The 16332-nt window shown below is 30.6% G+C and overlaps 1 protein-coding gene and 1 long non-coding RNA gene across 2 annotated transcripts; one reads left to right on the top strand and one right to left on the bottom strand.

Moving 5' to 3' along the window:
• Nucleotides 1-258: 258 nt before the first annotated feature.
• Nucleotides 259-1044, bottom strand: LOC140450669 (zinc finger BED domain-containing protein 4-like). Its single transcript, XM_072544333.1, has one exon. The coding sequence runs from the start codon at nucleotides 1042-1044 to the stop codon at nucleotides 259-261; it is 786 nt and encodes a 261-aa protein (XP_072400434.1).
• A 5430-nt stretch (nucleotides 1045-6474) lies between these two features.
• Nucleotides 6475-7612, top strand: LOC140449510 (uncharacterized). Its single transcript, XR_011951813.1, has 3 exons — nucleotides 6475-6534; nucleotides 6885-7390; nucleotides 7540-7612. It is a non-coding gene; the product is annotated as an uncharacterized lncRNA (long non-coding RNA).
• The last annotated feature ends 8720 nt before the right edge of the window (nucleotides 7613-16332 follow it).

Genomic DNA, 16332 nt, shown 5'->3' with positions numbered 1-16332 from the left:
AAATGCGAGAGAACATTTCATACAAACTATTCCATCTTGTGCATACTTCCTGCTTTAATTTTAATTTTGGAAGATCCATTTGTTCTTGAAAAACTTGTAACTGTGATGTTGCAACAGTGCTCTTTTTAAAGTAAGTAACTATAGATTTAACTTTATCAACAGTCTCCGATATTTCTGTCACAGCATTCTTTACAATTAGATTTAGCGTATGGGCAAAACAAGGAATATGTCGCCAATTGCAAAGTTGGACAGCTAAAGTCACATTTGCAGCATTATCACTGCTGCTACGTTATCTTCGAGGCCATAATTTCCGACTATCTCCTTCAAATGGCCAGAATAATTCTCCCCTGTATGTCTATCTTCCATTTTGATGCACTCCAGCAAAACCGATGTTAATTCCAAATTGTTTTCAAAGAAGTGCGCAGTTACGAAAAGGTAAGACTCAGTTGTAGACGAAGTCCAAGTATCAGTTGTCAAACAAACAGCATTAATATTTTTTAATTTTTGCTTAACTTTTTCAAGTTCCGATTGGTACAACTGTGAAAGCAAATTATTTGACAGCATTTTTCTAGTTGGAAGAGAATAGCCTGGATTTAACATGGAAACAAATTTTTTAAATTCCACATCGTCAACAAGAGAAAAAGGTTGATATTCTTTGACAACCATCCTTAAGAGTTGGATGTCAAAGGATCTCGATATTTTAGATGAAATTGGTTTTGACACATATTCTTCCAACTTCGATTGAGTGTCTTTTTTTATTGGTTTTTTAACTGGATTGGAAGGGCCAGGCATTTCCTCTGTTGATTCTGCGATAATTTCATCCTGGATATCATCCCGAATTTCTTGGACGAAAATGCTACTTATTCTTTCAATTAACAAATTTACTGTGGGATGTTTACGACCAAGATGCCTTTTCAAATTTCCCATAGATCCGCCTGTAGTTTTTATTATTGAAGAACAGTACTTACATTTAGCAACACCTTTACTATTCACCTCATCAAAATGTTCCCACATATCACTTACTTTTCTTCGTGGCAAAGGCATTTTATAATATATTTATCAAACCGTAAAAATAAGAATACAAAAACGAATAACTGTAGGTTACGTCAAATGCGGAAAAATAAAAATGGGAATGTGTCGAATGTGAAACCAAACACCAAACCAACATCAAAATAAATTGAGTGTTAGCGTATTCCTTAGTCAGCGCGATGCATTTACACCCAACGATATAATTAAATTTTACGACTTCCTGTCATCGCTGTCGAAAAAAATTGCTATGTAAGTAAAATGATTACAATGTTTTAACATTGCAAAGATTTTGTTTATAAATAAACCTTTGAAGAACAAAAAATTCTTAGAGAGATAATAAATAAATGACAAATCAACAATAATAGAAAAATAATAGGATTTTGATTTAAAATGCAGCAAAATATGTTTAGACAAAGCAAAAAGCCCGGGTTCGTTAGGAAAAATATTCCCATGAGATTTTTTTCTTCATAAACACATTCGTGAGATACCTCAGAATAGGTTCAAAAGGTCGCCTATATGAAAAATGTCCTATTTTATTTAAACAACATTCTACAGGTAAATTTCAGAAAAATATATGTAATCGTCATTTACGTATTTTCGTTCCCTTAAATAATCTAAATTCATACATATTTCCATTCCTCGTTTACGTATTCAATTTTACAGATCTATTCCGATTTTCTAGCCAGTAGTGTGTGTTAAATCTCCTTATTTTTAGATGACGGCCACTTCGTTATTTTCGTGAATAGAAATAATTATTTAAACCAATACCTTCGAATTTAGTTTCCTATCGTTTACCATATTTTACTTTTATTTTATTTGTGATGTCGAATATCGAACCTATTTCTAAACACTCTATCCAATTCATATCAAGATCTGTCAATACCAATCATACCGATCTGATCGCAAAGTTAGTTATAGTTCCAAAGAACTAGTTCCAGGAACTAGTTCCTTTTTAGGAACTAGATCCAAGGAACTAGTTCCTAGAAAGGAACTATGAAGCCCACCACTAATGCCGGCCGGTACTGTGGGACTCTCCCCTATATTACCTTCTAATAAATTGTGAACCTCTTTACTTTCCACTATTTTATAAATAGTGTTATTATAATTATATTCTATTTGGATTAAATTTGCCATTTTTTATTTGATAAATTTAAATTTGGCGGAATCCAACTATTAGAATAAGCTATTCAGCGATGATTAAGCAAAACAAATTTAAGGCTGAACAAAATGGCGACCGCTTATCAGCCGCTTGGAGTTAGCGCAAGGTCAGCACATCGTTGACCAGAATCGATTATAAGCCGCTTGCAAGCAGCTTCTAAGCGATCGAGTCTGGTGAACGCAACCAATCATAAAATAATAAGTCAAGCAGACTGTCAATTTCTTCTTCTTTCTTAAGTTTTTGGCCTTAGACACTTAGTTTTTGGCCAATTTCTACCTTACAAATAGTATAAACACGATCAACGGGCGACGTTGCCGTATCTGATTGAAAACCTTTTAGACGATTCCTCTAAAAAAATATATTTTAGCGGTCCTCTATAATATTTCTTTATAGAATGTCAATGTTACCTAAAACTTTTAGAGGACCGTTAAATTTTAGAGACCTCTTAAATTTAACGGAAATGTTACAGAATACACCCCTAAGTCTTTCTTCTTAGCACCACTAATTTTAATCGGCGCAGATTATAATTTTGGAATATCTTCAACATTCAAAAATAGCTGATTAGCACGGCTTGATCTATGAGTTGTTACATTTATGGCCTTATATTTATCACTGAAGTTGTATTTATATTGTATAATAAAATATTTCTCTTTTTCGTACCTTAAACTTTTAATGTTCAACCAGTTTACCTTTTCTCGTTCTGTATTAAAGGTAATGTTTTTAATTTAATTTGTTTAAGTATTTTCCAATAACCTCAAGTCGTAAAAATCTTTATAATAAAGTTCTTCAGCCTGATATGGTAATTTTTTCTTCTTGTTTCCAGAACGAGACAGCCTAAAAATATTCAACCAATCGTTGGCAGAATACACACAAACAAACTTCTTTTGCTTCTCAATCGCACTGTGCATGGAATCACATTCCATGTACGAATGTCCACTCTCCAAGAATTTTTGTTCAATCACATGCAATTCTGTGACTTGCACAAGATTTAAAAATAAGGCTGAACATTTCTGTTTTGTCCTGCACAAGTGTTAGAGAACAATGAGAGTTCTCGTATATTGGGCGACAAATAATTTTTTATATATGATAGGAGACAGCTTCCAATTTCGCAACTGAATTTATTTCCATTGACTTCCGTCCATGCTAAACAAAATGCTTTATTTGGTAAAGGGGCTTCGTATATATACCATTTTTCATATAAAAATGCTTGCACGTCACAATTTATATAAAGTGACGTCACTTATATTTAAAATTTCCAGAACGTCAACCATAGAGTTCAAATTTTCATGACTGAAAACACAGCTAATAATAGAAACCCATACGGAACTGCTCGATCTTTTATAGGCGTCAACATGGTGTAATAATGAGAAAAATAAAATCATCATTATATTGGAAATTTTAGAATTATATTGATTAATTGATTATTATTAATAATATCAATTTTATGAAATAAGTCTTTAAGGGCCGGTTCTACAATGCGAGTATATACTAAGAATAAAGTTATACTTGGAATAACTTCATAAATGGTGTTCTGCAAACAAAGAATAAACAAGGAATAAGATAATGGGAGTATATCTCTAGAATAACTTTATCCCTCCAAAGTTGAGCAGATATATCGAGTATAAATTTATACTGCATTTCCATTGGTTGGCCAGGGGTTGTCAAATCTGAGATATTTTAACCTTACTTTATGCCATTCGATCTTTGAACTGCGGTTTTGTTTGTTTTTATTTATAAAATAAAAAATTTTGATATGGATCCAGTTAATATTAATATTTTTGAATCTGATGATGAAGATTTTGAAGAAGGAATACCTAGGCTAAGGCATCCAAAAACTTTTAGAATTCGGTATGAATTAGATATATATTTATGTAGCATTTGAAGTTTTAACAAAATTAACTTTTTGAGGACTAATTATTTTGATGAGTTTGACGAATTAGAAATCTTCACTTGTTTTCGGTTACAGAAATATACGTGCAGAATTGTATTGCACCAAATAGAAGGAAGAATATTGTCTCAGACTGAGCGCAATCATGCCATATCAGCAGCTACTAAACTGTTATTAACTTTAAGATTTTATGCTTCTGATTGCATGCTAATAGCAGCTGCAGATTTTGTAGGTGTTAGTAAAACATCTGCTTGTGTAATTATAAAGCAAGTAACAGAAGCAATATGCACTTTACGAAACACATACATGAAGTTTCCTGCTACAGAAATGGAATTACAGGAATTGAATTGAAACAAAAATTTTATAATATCGCACTATTTCCATATGTACTAGGCGCAATAGACTGCAATCACCAGGTGGAGATCAAGCTGAACGTTATAGAAACCGATAAGGATAATTTTTATTGAATGTTCAGACTGTATTCGATGCAGAATTGAGAATAATGGACATAGTGGTGCGGTGGCCAGGATCAACACATTATCAAACAATTTTTAATAACTCTAGATTGAAAGTTCGCTTAGTAGAAAGAGAATTTGGTGCAAATTCTGTTCTGCTGGGCGACAGTGGATATGGTATTAAAAATTGTTTGATAACACCTCTAGCAGCTCCCAATCAACCTGCAGAAATTGTATTTAACGAATCACAAATCAGAACTAGAAACTGTGTAGAAAGATCTTATGGAGTGTGGAAACGTAGATTCCCTATTTTATCTTCAGGTATCCGAGAATCCCCCGAAACTTCCCAGGCTATTATCGTAGCAACTTCAATTTTGCATAACTTAGCAATCAATGAAAAAGATGGTGAACCGCCAAATGAGGTGCATATTAATGAAGAATTGTATGAAAATAATGTGTTAGAAAATAATGACGTCTATGTAAATGAAAATAACAGAATGTGAGCATCAATTATAAATATTCATTTTGTGAATTTGTTATAACCAAATATGAATTTCGATACATTATTAGTTGCTCGATCAATGAATATAATGTTTTGTCAAAAACAAAAAAAATAAATCAAAGACGAACATTTGGGAATAGATATTTGTTGCTATAACAACTGTTTTGAGTAGATAAAGTATCACTTTAACAGCAAGGGTAGATAAAGTGACCCGTTAACAGCAAGAGTAGATAAAATGTTTTAACTTTTTTTTATTCAATAAAATTTACAAATTCAAACACATTAAGGATTAAAAACAACTGAAATTTTACAATTAACATTATTAGAAATATCTATTTTTGGAGCATTACAACTTGTACTCGTTTGCTTAAACACTTGATTCGAGGTACTGGATTGATTTTCTGATCATTAATACGTAACATATCTGACAACATGGCCGGAGAAGAGAGTGCCGCGAATTGCGATTTAATTAAAACTTGCAAAGGTTGCGAAAGAAATGTTTTTACCACTATTGTGAGATGTGTAACGTGTAAGGCAGTTTTCCATCCATATTGTGCTCTAAGGGTAGCTGGCTTGGTAGTTGTTGGCAAAAATAACTTAGTCAAATGCTGTGCTATAGAAAGTGAGGTTATACCAGAACAAAACTTTAACGAAAACATCAGAATGCTACTAGCTGCGAAAGAAGAATTACTTAAAAGTAAGGACGAACTTATTTCCGAATTAAAAGCTAAAAAGCATGTCCTATTAGAAAATATTAAACTATTAAAAGAAAATATATCTTTATTAAACATGAACACTGGCAACGTTGCAAATAAAAGTTACAGTTCTGCGGTTGCTACGCCAATACCACAGACACACAACGTTGCTGACAGGCAGATATCAACTGACGAATTATCAAAACCAAAACAAAATATTCACCAAACGCATCAACAAAATACAGGGGTCATTGTTTTGAAAATGTACATTTTTATGTCCTTCAAGCAAAAATAAGGTTTAATAACAAAAAATAATTATCAGAATATTACACTCAAATAAAGTGCATTAAACCCTAAGTTCCTATGATTTTTTAAATTCCACAAATAAAATCTACTCTGTATTTTTTTTTAATTAAAGGGTTCAATTCTCACTTTCGTTAATGTCCCCACCTTGTTCATATAAGCTTTGAAATAGAAAAACAGCATTCTAATATATTACATCTAAATAAATAATTACAGAAAATTATAAAATGGCTGACATTATTTCCTAGTTTTATCATTCTCTATAAAAAATAATTTATTTTATAGTTTAAAATTTGATTTTTATAGGTGTCCTCATCATTCATTCTCACTTTCGTTAATAGAATTATTATTTGACATAAATTTTAGTTAGTCGGCGCTGATAGTGTGACATTAAAAGTGTTTTGATAAGTCTTGTTTAATTTAATTAAATCCTTGTGAGAGGTATGTTGTTCTGTGAAATTTAACAAATATTAAGAGCAAAACGGTGTTAAGACCCACAAACGGTAAGCATAATGTTTCACTTTTGTTAATAAGTATATTTAAAAAAAAAATTTAATCAATAATGTTTGCAAACGGTTATTGCTAGGAAATTAAGCAAAGTAGTTATTTTTAAAATGGCGTCACCATCCAAACAATTTACCCGGTATTTGACGGAAAATTTATAATAAAACCTCACTTAAGTTAATCTCACTTGCGTTAATTTATGTGTTAACGAAATTGAGAAAAAGTTAACATAAATGAAGTTTGATTAAATTTTTATAAAATGTTCTTATTTTCTACTTAAATCTTGATAACATATTTTCTAAAAAATAAACATACATTTTTTTAATTTATTTAATATGCTATTTTGAAGTTTTTAGACATGGCAAAGTCGGCGAAAAACAATGAAAAAAAGAAAAGTATTCTTCGGGAAAGATCAAAAAATGCGATGCGTAAGTTAAGAGAAAAAATAAAAAATAATCCGGCATTACATGAAGAAGAAAAACGGAAGGCTAGAGAGCGATATAGAGCTAGAAAAGAAGCGGGTAAAGTAAAGAGAATTGATGAATTATCAGAACGAGAGCAAAGAAATATTAGAAAATGTTGGCGAGAAAAAAGTAAAAAATCATACTATGCATAAAAAGAAAGAGAAAGACTTTCGGCTCAGCTTAATGAAATAATCCCATCATTTACTCCAGTTCCTGAGGAGTTTGCAGAAGATATTACACCTCAACAAAATCCACAGCCTAAGTCATCACGACAGTCTTTAAAAGGAAAACAAATAGTACGAAGAAATAGGGAAAGAATGAAAAAAGAAATAGAGCTTTTAAAAGCTAAATTAGAAAGGACATGTAAGAAGGTTTCAAAATACAAAAAAAGGTAGGTATTATATATCTATGAAATAATTTTAATCTTAACAAAAATAATAGAATCAATAAGTAAACATCATTTAAATTTCCATAATTTTAATTACAAAGTTAGTAATATTAAAATTTAAAAAAAATGTAAAATAATATTACTTTTTTTAGATATGAAAGATTAAAGAAAAAAGGTCCTAACACTCCAACTAAAAATGTTCGGGAAATGCTCATTGGGCAGAAGGTTACTCCAGAAGTAAAACGGAAACTTTTAATTGGAGAAGTGCTTCAGCAGCAGCTACAGGAAAACTACAAAGAACAAAGAACATTTAAGGACAAGCAAAGATTTGTTCATTCTACTTCTGGAGATATAGTTAAAAAATATAGGTGTGAAAATTTGGTAAGATCAGTTGGTTCAAGAAGAATCGTAAAAAATAAAAATTCTGGGCAAGTATTGAAAAGAAGAAGGTTAATGTTTTTAAGATTAAAGGAAGTTATCTCAAGCTTTTTTGAAAAAGATGAAGTAAGTCGGTTATGCCCTGGCAAAAAGGACACTGTTACTTATAAGAAAATTAAAAAGCAGAAACGGTACCTAAATGATTCCTTAAAAAATCTTTTTATTCTATTTAAGGCTAAGCATCCTGAAGTTAAAGTGAGCTATTCTAGATTTTGTAGATTTCGACCTTTTTGGGTGTTGTTTCCCACAGAAAAAAGCAGAGAAACATGTCTTTGTATAATTCATGAGAATTTCACTTTACTTGTAACTAAATTAAAGTCATTGCATATCATAAATGCTGCTAATTCAACAGAAGTAGTGAAGGAAATATGTTGTGATGTTAACAATGAAGAATGTTTAGGGCGTTTATGTTTAATATGCCGTAATAAAGAAATACAGTTCTTCAATGTTGATGACAGCATAATAATTTATAAAAAATGGCTTTAAAAAAAAGTTGAAATTATTGTTAAGGGCGAGAAAAAAATGTGTCAAAAGACAATAAAGGAAGAAGTTGAGAGCACAAAAGAAAATATTGTAAGCATCTTTAAAGAAAAACTGCCCTATTTTTTAAAACACTTACTTAACATTAAACACCAATATAAATGTATCGACACAATTAAGAATAGCCTAAAGGAAAATGAGGTTTTTATACACCTGGACTTCTCTGAAAATTATATATGTAAATATGGACGAGAAATCCAATCTGCTCATTTTGATGGTTCCAAACCACAGATAAGTTTACACACTGTAATGGTTAATACCCAAAACAAAAAAAAGTCCAATGTGTACATTTTCCGAGAATCTTCGTCACGATCCTTTTGCTATATGTGCCCATTTGACACCCATTGCAGAATATGTAAAAACCCTAATTTCCAGTATATCTATGGTACATTTCTTGAGTGATGGACCATCTACACAATATAAAAATAAAACTATGTTTTTTTTAATAGTGGCATATATTTCGAAGCTTTTTACCTGTCAAGCTATAAGATGGCATTATAGTGAGTCTGGACATGGCAAAGGAGCACCAGATGGTATTGGGGGATGTTTGAAAAGGACAGCAGATAGTTTAGTGGCCCAAGGAAAAGATTTAGACAACTTTAATAGTTTAATTAAAGAACTTCGAGAAAATTGTAAGGGGATTTTATGTCATACAGTTTCTAGTTTGGAAATTAAAAAAATTGAAAATGAAGTATCCACTTCAGATTTAAAAACATTTAAAGGTACAATGACTATAAGAGAAGTTGTTTGGACAAAAGCCTCCTATAATTTACTAGAGCCAAGAACATTATCATGCTTGACATGTGGAGTTCAAGAATGTTGCCATTATAAAATTGGTACCATGGACATCCCACATTTAAATCCGTCCCAAAATAAGAATGATCATCACCCACAGATGCAATCAAATGAATGTATCCTTTTTTATACTTTGTTTTTAACTTTAGAATTGTTTCTTTTTGCTTTATTTTTAAGATTTTCTTAACACAACTTGTAGTATTACATGGTACATCTGGAAAACAAAATAAGAAAAAAGAAGTAAAGTTCACACAACGAAAACGAGTTCAATACAAAGATATATACTCATCAGACTCGGATAGTCATGAAATGACAATAAATGAGTCTAAGACACCAAAAACAAAATATTCAATTAGACCAAAACTTAATAACTTTATTGTGGTTAAGTTATCTTCGAAAAAGTATAGTAAAAATTTTGTTGGACTGGTAATAAATATTGACAAAGATTATAATTACACTGTAAAGTTTTTAAAAAAAAATTCATAAATACAAATTTGTCTTTCCTGAAAAGGAAGATGTGTCTACCATTTCATTAGACGAAGTTGTTTGTATTTTGACTTCACCTGATCTAAACAAACGGGAACAATATATTTTTAGTTCTTTGCCAAGTAATATTTATATTTCATAAGTGTTTCTGTTTTTACAATATTATTATATAATTTCACATTGCATTTTTATAACTAAGAATACAATTTTTATTTTCAAACTTGTTATTTTAATATAGATTCCTATTTTCTCACTTTTGTTAATTACTATCTCACTTGCGTTAACAAACAAATTATAAAATCTAAAAATTTAAGAAATATAAAAATGTTTAAGCTTTACCTGTTATTAGAGTATTAATATTTAGATCTTCTGGTTCTATGAAGGTCTTTCATAGTTGGCTTTTTAAATTTTTAACATTTAATTTTTTTAAAATTGAAAATGTACATTTTAATAGCAATGACCCACAGACGTTAATAGACAGAACTTAAACGCTAGTATTCTGCATGCTCATACGGCTAATAAAATGCAAGAAATAATAAATTTAGGCCACACAGAAAATCATGAAGGAGAATGGCAGCAGCAGCATAGAAGGAGATACCGCAAGTTTATGGTTGGGAATAACGAAGAAACCAAGGATGTGCAGTCAGTACCTAAGTGTGTATTGTATCCCTTCATGTGACTAGGCTTGCACCAAATACGACCACAGAACATTTGAAGCGGCTTTTAGACCCCAATTTTAAAGATGGTGGAACGAAAATGAACGAAAATAAAAAAAAGTTGAATAGCGTTGTGTCATAGTTGAAAAAATATGCTTCTTACAATCAAAACCAAGTATACAAAAAATAAAACAGGTGACTTTATATCCTGAGGTTCCTCAAGAGGATGACATATTTGAGAATATATGAACTTTCAGCCTCTAAGATAATTTTTATTATTTTTAAAATTTTTGTAAGACATTCATGACACATATTTTATTATGCTGCTTAAGATTATAGGAAATAACCTAACAATTCTCAAATTGAAATTTTAACATTTAATGCATCCGTTCACTAAATACTTAATTGTTTTATACTGGACAACATTTAGATAGGGGGTCCGAAAAGTTAGCTAGGGATATAATGAATTGAAGACACGGTAGTGTTGCCATGTGTTCTTACAATAAATCTGGAAAGAGATTAGATTAGAGATGGGATATACTTATTAATTTATTAACATGAAAAACATAAACTAGATAAAATAACGAGAAATTTTTTTAATGTTTTCTAATTATGTCAAAATTCCTAGATTTCAATATCAACAATAAAGTTAAAAAGTGCAAAATAAGTAAAATTCTGCTGTTTTAGGAATTTACTAATATTAAGTTCTCGGGAAGAACCGCGTTGAGAATTTAAATCTCAACGCGGTTCTTCCCGAGAACCGCGAAAAGTAATTTTCATGAGAAAAAGTATGACAATATATATATATATATATATATATATATATATATATATATATATATATATATATATATATATATATATATATATATATATATATTGTCATACTTTTTCTTTCCCAACCAAAGAAAAATAAATAAAAATATCCATCGGAATAAAATTTTAAGATATCATTATAAACAAAAATGTATATAGTAATTTAAGATTAGATTTAGTGTAGATAAGAATAGAAATTTACCTTTTTCCGTTTCAAACAAAATTATCAAAAAAACCTTTGTTTAGAATTAGAAGACATTTTACCTGTAAGTTAATCTTTTCATTGTTTGTATCATCGAGTATTAAATGACCATATTCTAATCTTTTGAAATATGTATAAATTATTGTGTATTGACAAAACCAATTTTAAAGTAAACTATTTAGTTTTTCTCTGAAACCGAAATTAGACTTTTCCAAAATCATGGTAAACACAATTTGAGCTTTTGATTGGACGGTCGTTTGTAAATGGGAATTTGTGAGTCGATCATGAGACAGGAGAATTTAGTGATATTTTGGTCATCGAAAGGAAACAGTGTTTGTCTCAAGATAGGGTGTGGTTCGTGAGTTTGGATACCGGCGTAACGAAAAGAAGTGAATAGTTTGCAGAAGGAGATAACAAGTAGATTAAAAGAGGTCCTTGTATCTACCGTGGGCATTTTATAAAGTATATGTGAAAGTATTCTTACGGCATCAAGTTGACAAAAGGAGGTCCTGGTGTTATAAATAAGTAGCTGAGTTTGGAGAAGTGAATCAGTTGTTTTTTGTGTAGTCTGCAGGAGGTTTGCAGAGACGTTAAGAAGGAGCCGAGGTGCCAAAGAGGAGGGATCACATCGTTGAGGAGACTGGATTTTTCTGGGTATTTTCCAACATACAACTCAAGAAGAAAATAAGCTGTAAGTGTTTGTACAATTGAATTTTTATATCTGTGAAGGATCGGTTTGACATCATGGTCATTAGCATTCAAATTTAAGAACTAAGGTTTTGTTAGGCTAATCAAAAGTTTAAAGTTTTGTTGTTTCTTGTTTCAAGTAAAGAAAATTTTAAGTAAAATTGGTTTTCACGTAATATAAATGTATATATTTATAATCTTATTATTATAAAAATTTGATTTATTTTCTTGTATGCTGATTGATAAGATAACGACAGAATTTAATAATTGTTTTATTCGTTCATATAAAATAAAGAAACGTAAATCTTTGTAATATAATATATTTGTATTCTTATCCTTTCTTCTCTCCCGATAAAAGACAACTAGAAAATCTTTTGAATCCATCGAACACAGGTAATATAAGGATTATTTTACTTTTGATAACAAATAAGTTATAATTCTTTTTTATTGGCTCAATAAACTAAGATTAAAGTCAAAATAAACAATTATAACAATATATATATCTTATTTTATTATATTCTAGTATTCTAATTATGACAACATATAAATAGTCTATGATGACCCAGGAGAGGGGCCTAGCCATTCCTCTTATGATATCTGCGATAAGGAGAATAGGTTCGAGGATACGCCATCCACCATCCACCGCCAGAATAAAGTAGTAGTCCAAACGCCAAAAAAAAAGGAAAGTAGAACATTTGGACAATATTTTGGTAGAAACCACAAAAGCACTGAAGAATTTGCACGAACCAAAACCCCCTGCAGAAGAGAATGATCTGTTACTATTTGGCAGGTATGAATAATAGAAAACAATTTTAAATTTAGTCTCTTGAACAACTTGTAATTCTTCTTCTTTCTCATAATCCTCAATGCCCTTCAGGTCGTCGGATGTCGGGTTCCGCCTTTTATCCACTTCTTCCAAGCACTTATAGTATTTGTGGCCAGGTTTCTCATATCTCTTACGCTCATGTGTCTTCTTTCACCTATATCCTGGATCTGGTCCATCCATGTCTTCCTCGGTCTTCCCTTTTTCCTTTTGTGTCCCATTTTGGCTTCATGTACCTTCTTTGTTAGTCTCTTTTGTTCCATTCGTTGTATGTGGCCAAACCAGCTCAATTGTTTGTTTTCGATCTTCCTCATTATCGGTTCTTATTCCAGCTTTCTCCTTATGTCTTCATTTCTGAATCTGTCAAACTTCGTAACTCCAGCTATTCTTCTCATGTATTTCATCTCAGTCGTGTTTATCATCGATTCATGTTTATGTATTTTGCACAATCCATGTTTCCGCCCCATATGTCATTATCGGGTTTATTATGCTGTATATATGCCAACCTGTAATTAAAAATTCAATATGTCGCATGAGTGTAACATTGAAAAACTTTTATAGGAGTTGTTTTAATACTTACTATAGTTGGTTCACAAATTTGAGACACAACTATTGTCTAATAATTTTAGTAATTATTTTACAATCAAGCACACATACTCATAGCCAATATTAAGAGTAAACAAAGGTAATTAATAACACAAAAATGATGCCAATCAATAATTATTTATTGTACAAAATAAAAATATTTTGAAGAAATAAATTCCACAAAATTTTATGAGTTTATTATACACTCCCACTATTTCCAAAAATTCTTCTTTTTTTTTTTAATTAAAGAGTAATGTCATTTGAGCTGTTAATAGCGTGAGGTAAGAATTTTTGTGTTGTAGGTTTCCTACTATGAATCTATCAAAATGGGTCTCAATTGAGCAAACCGAGTTTACCTTTTTATGTATGTTATGTACCTACATATTGAATGCTATTAATTTTTTGTTTTTTAGATATTTGGCATCCGAAATGGCTAAGTTGGATGAAGATACTGCTGATGATCTGAAAGCGGTCGTTCTTAAAGAATTATTTAAAGCAAAACGTATTTGTAAAAATAAAAAAGAGTAGCTTAGTTTTTTTATATTTTTTTGTATATTAGGTATAGTAATTATTATAAATAAATAAAAATATTTTAATCTGTGTTTATTGTCTTTGTCATGCCAAAAATTGTTTTTTACAGTAGGTACTAATAAAAAACATCCTTCTTAGTTAAGTGAGACACTGTTTTCTATCAGCTGGTCATAGGATATTTGTTCCATTAAAGTCTTTGGCTTCCTCTTCAGAATTTCAGAAAGGTTTTCTTTTAGACACCAATCCTCTGTAATTAAGGGCATTTTAATCTAATCACTATTACAATATCATCTGCGAAACTCTGGACCCAGATTCTTTGGCTGCATTCCACAATGTTTGTGATAACTTATACTAATTTCTTGGGCAATAAACCACAATTACTAATTGTGGTTAAAATTACAGTTAAAAAGTAATTGTGGTTTATTGCCCAAGAAATTAGTATAATTTAAACAAAAAATGCCACAAGAAAACAGCTTTAGAACTGTTTGTGATAACAAGTGTGACCTCAATTACCATCATGTTTATGAATTGTTTATAATATATATCTGTGGATATTATTCTGCTCTGAAGCATCTAAATAATCCACTTGTGACTTGTGTTGGTAAATAAAAAACTTATTTCTTTAGTAAATATTTATTTGTTACATATCAAATCAAATTTATTGTCCAAGAGGAAAAATAGCAATACAAAAACAATTAGTGCATTGCCAAAAAAAATTAAACAAAAATATAAAAATGTATAGTTTATGATTCTATAAAGGACATACAAACATTTATTTTTATATTTAGAGAACAGGTGAATATTTAGATGACTTTTAAAAAATAACAGTTGACAATTAGGGTTGTATGTATCTTGGTTCCACATCATATAAAATTAAGAAAAAACAGTTTGTCCAAAAAAATTATATCATATTAGCACATATTTTCTTGCCAAGAAACACTACCAACTCCATTGACATACTCTTTGAATTCTTCCCTTATGTCAATGGCAAGTTTCTTAGGCCTATTACCACCTTGAGAACCTAAACCACAAGTCAGTGTGTATTTTTTGTTAACATCTCTCTCAGGATTGACACCAGTATAATTTGTTTTTAATTCGTGTCTCAAGAAGTTATGCAGCGCACAACAGGCTAAAGTTATAGTTTTTACTTTCTCTGGAACCAAAAGATTTACATTTAAGAGAACGCGAAAACGATTGGCAAGTATTCCAAAAGTGTTTTCAACCACACGGCGAACACGGCTCAGTCTATAGTTAAAAATGCGTTCCTGACGAGTCATATTTCTAAAGGGATATGGCTTCATTATGTGTGTTGACAGAGGAAATGCTGCATCAGCAACAAAAACAAATGGTACTGCAGTCTTCCTTTGTGGCAGAGGTTTATCATTAGGAAACTTCAGTACATTTTGTTCAACTGCTTTATAGAGGTCACTTTCTCTGTAAACACCTCCATCAGAAACCCTTCCATTTATACCTACATTTATATATAAAAAGTTATAGTTGGCATCTACCACACCTAGTAACACAATACTATGCTGTTTTTTATAATTATAAAAAGCAGAACCTTCTTCTTGCTGTGTCTGAAGTAGAATATGTTTGCCATCAATGGATCCCAAAATATTTGGCAAGTTCCATGTTTCATCAAAATCCTTAGCAATATTTAACCATTCCTCTGTTGTACATGGTATCTATAAATTATAAAAAATTAACATGTAACATTTGCCCCTACCAGCCAGTTATTTAGGTACTCACCTTTAAATAATCTTTCTTTAATTCATCATAAATTGCCCTACACACAATGGGAATAAATTGAGATATAGTTGATTCTGATACTCTAAAATTGTACATTAGAGATCGAAACGTTTCACCAGTTGCCAGATACCTTTAAGTTATAATTAATTTTGTCCTTGATGGAATGCACTAGCGAAAATTGGTATCTCTTTTTTGAATTAAGGGATTAATTTTTTCCAGGAGCTTAAGGAAAGTGGACTCGTTCATTCGAAGAAAGTTTTTAAAACTTTGAAGGTCTCTAGCATCCAAGAACTCTTGGGGTAACTTCAAATTTTCCAGTCCTGCATTCAACCAAGGTTTGACCTAGCATTTTCTAGGTTTTCTGTTTTTATTATTTTTCATGATTTTTGCTACAACAGCAATATTCAACAAAAACAATGTTTTCTTTTCTTTGGTTGACATCCTTCACCCTTTTAATAACCATAAATAGTGTATATTTATTTATTATATTATTTATTTTAGTACTTAATTATATTTATTTAAAATAAAATAACCTCAAATTGATAAATATTTTCTCTGTTGGCAACAATGAAAGTGGGATCTAAAATTGCACAGAAATATCTCTGATGTAAAAAGGTCAAGCTAGGCAAGAGATGTG

The sequence above is a fragment of the Diabrotica undecimpunctata genome, chromosome 9, assembly GCF_040954645.1.
Source record: "Diabrotica undecimpunctata isolate CICGRU chromosome 9, icDiaUnde3, whole genome shotgun sequence".
NCBI lineage: Eukaryota > Metazoa > Arthropoda > Insecta > Coleoptera > Chrysomelidae > Diabrotica > Diabrotica undecimpunctata.
Note: the sequence above shows the minus strand (reverse complement) of the source record. Positions and strands in the feature narration are given on the sequence as shown.